The sequence below is a fragment of the Protomyctophum parallelum genome, assembly GCF_964188405.1.
Source record: "Protomyctophum parallelum genome assembly, chromosome: 13".
Taxonomy (NCBI): Eukaryota; Metazoa; Chordata; class Actinopteri; order Myctophiformes; family Myctophidae; genus Protomyctophum; species Protomyctophum parallelum.
The window spans coordinates 23560456-23566865 of NC_139708.1; the positions used below are offsets into that span (position 1 = coordinate 23560456).

A 6410-nucleotide genomic window follows, 5' to 3' on the forward strand; every position below is an offset into this window, starting at 1 on the left:
CTATGGTAAGCAAAAATGTCAAACTTTCCTTATGCTTTAAGTAGCATGTGACATATCAAACTAGGGGGTTTTAGCTGGGCTAAAGAAACTTCAGTAGATATTGGATGGAGCCCGCACACCACAGGTACAAGACAGACGTTCTTTATTGAGAATTCTGACAATGTTTCAATCTATTTGATCTTCACCATGACCTGATGAAGATCAAATGGATCGAAACATCAGAATTCTCAATAAAGAACGTCTTTCTTGTACCTGTGGTGTGTGGGCTCCATCCAATATCCACTGAAATGGATTCAGAATCATGAAAACCCCCTATAGTTTGACATGCCACTTAAAGCAAAAGGAAAGTTTGACATTTTTGCCTGCCATATAGGATGTTAATGGTAGGGTCACAAGAAACCCCTATAACAGAAATTGCTCAATACTGACAGCCGGTCAGCAAATAGATTAATGAATGTATGTAGACATACATTCATTACAATATTTTAGGCCAATAAAAAAGACTACTATATATATATATACCTACATTTCCCACCTATCCACCTCGGCTGCCAGACTAATAACTATTGTCTCTTGTTTGTTCAAGTCCAAGTATGAAACTACTGTAGATGCAGCTCATGGATTTGTAACAACAGCGACCCCTCTTGGATTATGGGCAGTTAGTCTACTCTAAATTGAAAGCTACCACCAGTAGGCCCACCTGGCTTGGGCAATTATAGTATATATTCTATATAAAACAATTTGAAGTGATTAAACCATAGACCGTAAAAAAATAAATGAATGGATTACACGGTCCATTCATTATGGATTATGGCTCCTTTGAGAACCATCAGGGTCAAAACCCGCTCGGAGCCATGGATGAATTCAGACATACTGACTGCAATGAAAGCCAGAGACAAAAAATGCTCTGAACTTCTTAAATGCTAGTCCAAGCGCTTCGACTGTGATCTCCAAACCCAACTGGGCATCTTAAAAACCCAACGTAACAAGCTAAGAAACAGTGTAACTGCCATGACCAAATCAGCCAAAATAAACTTTATCAATGATAAAGCCGAGGAAAACAAAAACAATCCTCGGGAGCTCTGGAAGCTACTAAACAACCAACTAGGCTGTGGTCAGAAACTAAAAACCAGGTTTACAAACATAAACATAAAATCGAATGACACCCTCATCACTGACAAGCTTGATGTAGCCAACTACTTAAACATCTTCTTTACAAACATTGCAACAATGCTGGTTAACAAACTGCCCTCCCACTGGGAATTTTGGTGTAGAGCACATCAAAGCCTTCTACAAAAACCTAGGTGTTTGTAAAGATGATTTTAAAATGGTAATGGTAACAACTGAGGAGGTACTTACAAAACTGAGTGCCCTCCAACCCCACAAGGCCACTGGCCATGACACTATTCCCTCCAAATTTCTCAGAGACTGAGCCATTTCCATAGCTCCAATCATCACCCACATAGTAAACCTCTCCATCAAACAGGGGCAGGTCCCCCAAGATTTTAAACTGGCCAAAGTAACCCCCCTGCACAAGAAAGGGCAACTACCGCCCTATTTCTATTCTAAGCTCCATCTCGAAAGTGATGGAAGAAATAGTCTATGAACAGGTTGAAAAGTATCTTGCCACTAATAAATTAATGTACGAGTTCCTTTATACGATCTCCTCACTGGTCAACAAAAACACCTTGAAGACCTTAACAGGAGCCCTCGTAGGCCTACAAGGTTTCTTTGACTATGCATGCACCTCTTGGTACCACAGCACCTCAAAGGCCCTTAAAACAAGGCTCCAGACCTCCCAAAACAAACTGGTCAGGCTCCTACTTGGCCTCACCCCCCAAACCCACCTCACCCCTGCCCACTTTGACATGCTGGAATGGATTAGGGTCACTTAATTGGGTCGTCCACTCACAGTTTACAGTCTTTGTATTGAGTTTGTGCTTGAAATGTACTGTAATTCTGCAAACTGTTAATACATATTTCAATCAATCAATCAACCAATAGAGACAGTATTACACCCCACACAGGGTTTAAAGTTTAAACATGGGCGTGTAGAAATAGCCAATCTATTTGTAGATCTGGTAGGGTTTAACCTTACTCTAAGGGTTTAACCATAGAGTTATATAACCTCGTCAGAAGGCTTTCCGCAGTAGTGCCACATGTAGTAGACTAGACGATTATTGTTTGTGGAAATCCCTATTGCAGATGATCCGGTATAGAGCCCGCCTACTGGACGCACGCGCGCACACCGCACACGCTTACACACACATACACACACCATATCCGCTCTAACCCGGATCTGCAACCTCCTAAGCGAATTTAATTTCTACGTATATAATCATCGTCCCAGTCCCAGACTGCAGTCAGCTGAGTTCAGAGTAAGGACAGGTCTCACTCGACCGCGGTTAAAATCCTTTTCTTTTTGGGGAGATAATCAAAGCGCAAACGTCACAATGCTGGCCACCGTCGCCAAACAAATGAAAAACCACCCAGCTGTAAGTACTGTATATTTTGTTAAACGAATACCACTACATTCACTGTTGAAGACATTCCAGTGTGTTGAGTTGCTCTCTAGGTTAGCGTTAACTAGCATAGCTACTAGCTAGTGGAAGTTGCTAGTGTTGACGAGTTCTAGTTATATGATAGATAACGATAGATAAACGAATATTTATGAACAGCTACTCCTTCTATAATATGATTGTTTGACTGTTTGTCGTGTTCGCTTTCTGGCAACTGATGCTGACTGGAGTCAAATCAGGTCATGGCGTCTATTACTGTTGTTGGCAAATCATTAGCCCATGGCTCTGCATTAGCCGAATGGGCCATTGCTGCAGCAGCTATACTAGTTAGCAAAATGGTGTACTAGTGTACAGAACAACGTCAGTATGACATTTTATGAGCTACAGTATTACTATGGCTGTGATATTCGCTATCGCAAATAATTACTGCAAATGATGTAGCATAATTAAACGCAGAAGACATTTGGGCCCGCGACTTCATGTGACGGCTCCCTGTGAACTTGAAGGGCAATGGGTGACTTGAGGACAGAATGTATTTGGGTCACATTTCTTTACCTCTATGGATGGACTACTAGCTCCTCGTGATGAATTATTTAAATTATTCACTTTCATTAGGTTCTTCATTCTTGGTGGTAAATGTGTGGCCCTCTACCTTTTTTCTATATAGATTAGAATGTCGAGGAGCCTAAATCAAATTTACAATTTGAAAATGTAACAAATACTGTGCTTGTTATGTTAGTATATGACATGTTCAATTTCATTACAGAAGCAGCTACACTCATAATAATGAAGGCCCTTACCATGTATTTTTCTTTGCCAACAGTTAATTCCCCTTTTCGGCTTCATTGGCCTTGGGGGTTTAATGTGCGGGGCTTACCTCGCTCGCCTGGGCCTCAGGAACCCTGAAGTCTGGTAAGGAAGAACTGTTCTCATCTGGAGTGGGGTAGTTGATGCTGTAGCGACAAACTAAAACATGACCAAGTATGGCCTGCTTCAGAGCCGAAGAGTTTGATCAATACTCCCCCGGCGGAGTAGTCTCTCAAGACAGACTGTTGCCTCGCAACAGTTGAGGAACAACAGGGGGAGGCGCTGTTTTCCCGAATATTTGACGATGGGATTCTCAGATTGCCGGCGGAGAGGTCCAAAATGTTCGGAATTCCCAGAAAATCTGTAATGTAAATGTAAAATGTCCATGAAAATCTTCATGGGGGCCCTGGGAGTCTTCATGGGGGCTGCGGCCCCCACAGACTCTACGTGGTTGGCCTGCTTCATTGCCGAGTTGCTGTTGAAGTGTAGCTCAAGCCAGTGGCACAGAACTGGTTAACGGCAAGAATGATGTTTCTTCCTTTTATGGAACAGAGAAGGGGAGTGGAAGTAGTGAAACAATAACATGTCAGACTGACACTTTATTGCGTCATTGGAGCACTGAAACCAGCTCCATCCATGTACTTGTGACGACAAGTGTCAGGCTTCAGTTTGTAGCTTCACGTCGCTGGCTTCCATTGGAAATGACTTGTAGCCTGTTTGCTTTGTCGCTACTACCGTCAACGCATCATGTGGCAGACATGAAGATGCATCATGCCAATATTGATACCAGTAATGCTGAATATTGGTAGTTGTGATACCATCAGTGTAGTACACTTGCAGGTACAATATTTTCAGTGTATAGATTCAACAATGGCACATTTGTTCACCTGTCTCTTTTGCCGTTTATACAGCTGGGACAGGAGAGGAGCCGCAGAGCCATGGAACAAGTACAAGCCCACTGATCAGTACAAGGTGAGATTCAGACACTACACTTGGAGAACGTCAGATATATTGTTAAAGTTTTTATCAAGTTTTTCCAGAAAGGGGCAGAAAGAATGTTCCCTAGCTTGTGGATAATGACTGCATCGAATGGTTTTTTCTGGTTAACTTATGATAATTAGCTGGTCACCGAGTTCAGGTTAGGAGCAGGAGCTTAACCTGTCAGGCCCTCTGTTATTGGATTGAGGTTCAAAAACAAACTTTAAATTGGTTATGCTTATGAAGTTAGTTATCTTAACATTTCAGTGACTAGCATTGTCAAGTGTGTGATTTGATGGATGGTATTTTGTTTTTCTTTATAGACATTCGCTTTTAGTCAAATCTCCACAACACAGGATTCTTGTGTGTTGAAATAAAATAACTTGCCTAATTTATTTCTAAAGACCCTACAGTATGTCTATACAAGGACCCCTTCTTTTTGTCCCCTGTACACTAAATCTATTCACGACAATATCTGATCTACACCCCCCCCCCCCCCCCCAGTTTTATTCAGTTAACCAAGACTACAGCAAGCTGACGAAGAATGGTCCTGACTTCTAAGATCTTATCTGCTGGAAGGGAACTGAACTGGACCAAAGGCTTGAGAAAAGAACAAGTGATATGCACATCACACTCCCCTAATTTGAACTACGGTAGTTCCCTAAACTAAATGGATGTAAAGAAGCAATAACCGCACAATATTCTGTTTTATCCATTTTGTTTTCCCCTTTAATCCCATTGACTTTTTGAACCAATGTCTCTTTTCTCACTCTTTGTGGTTGTCTAATAAAGTTTAAGGAGTATCCTACATAATGGAAAATAATCAGTCTCCTTTCTTTTTGTTTTGAATCATATGATTCCTCAGACGTCCTTTCGCTGTCGAAGATACTCAGACAATTGCTGTCAGCACTGCTGTGACACTTGCCCTTCCACATGTTGTTTACAGTCAATGCATTATACTCTAAGGGCATGCCACCTTTGTCCTGCCTTAACCCAGCTGCCACATTTATGACACTATTCTTGGCCACTGTCCAGTGCCTTATCTGCCTGTGTGTTGCATACCACATTTGATCCTGCTCCCAACAAAAAACCTGGCTCCCTCTGGTGGTAGACACGTTGGTTCACTGGTTCAGGAAGCTTCTGTGCAGCTCTGCATGTGTTTTGTTCATTAACATGACCTAAACATCTGCCCAGTGCTGCACTGCAGCATTAGTGTGCTGGCTTATGATGTGCTATAAGACCTACTGCAAATGACTCCGGAAGGTGAACCTAAAAGACAACATTGCACTCTCTGAAAAGGTTGATTTATATTTGGTGAGTAAAGCAATGATTTGTTGTCCCAGAGTTAACTCAAGTACAGCAGATGAGGCACAGATACAGAAATGCACCGAGGTGTTTCTCCTTATAGAATGCCATCGCTCTCTGCCAGATGAGTTTGTAAATGTCAACGGGTCATGCTGTTCATCTCTCCAGCATGGAAATATGCGACAAGGATGAGCAGCCAACACAATGCAGAAAATGTCAAGGAGACCTTCACATTTTAATAGAAACCCATGTAACCCAAGTCCAAAACTTCACGTACCCTCTCAAGGCTTTAGTGTGCCACTGTCATATTTTACCTTTTACACTTTATTTCCTCTCAACATAACAAAGTTAACTTTCAGCACAATATGCCTACTATAGCAATATTCCATGGTACATTTTGATGTTGGCTTACTCTTAACCTCTGGCATCTGATTTTCCAGATCCCCTTTTTGATAATTGCAAATTTGCACAGATTCAAGCCTTTCTTTATTGTAAAATTAATTGTTTTCATTCCTCAGAATTGTACTTTTACATAAAATATATCAAATAAGATTGAAGCAAAGTTTCAATGTGGTGTAGCAAAACATCCTAAAAGTATCTATGAATTTTCCAAAATGAACATTTGTTATAGATCAGGGGTGCACACACCTTTTTGACTTGAGAGCCACTTTCAAAATGACCAGCTCAACAAGATCTACAATATAGATCATCTGTATTGGGATCTGAAAAGCAATTTCTTCAAACTCCGTTAAATTAGTAAAATATTAGGTGTTTGTAATGTTTTGAATATATAATGGTGGT

The 6410-nt window shown here is 41.2% G+C and overlaps 1 protein-coding gene across 1 annotated transcript; it reads left to right on the top strand.

The window, feature by feature from the left end:
- Nucleotides 1-2334: 2334 nt before the first annotated feature.
- ndufa4a (NDUFA4 mitochondrial complex associated a) lies at nucleotides 2335-5127 on the top strand. Its single transcript, XM_083779636.1, has 4 exons — nucleotides 2335-2495; nucleotides 3343-3431; nucleotides 4238-4298; nucleotides 4809-5127. Exons 1-4 carry the CDS (start codon nucleotides 2454-2456, stop codon nucleotides 4863-4865), a joined length of 249 nt encoding a protein of 82 aa, XP_083635762.1. The 5' UTR covers nucleotides 2335-2453; the 3' UTR covers nucleotides 4866-5127.
- The last annotated feature ends 1283 nt before the right edge of the window (nucleotides 5128-6410 follow it).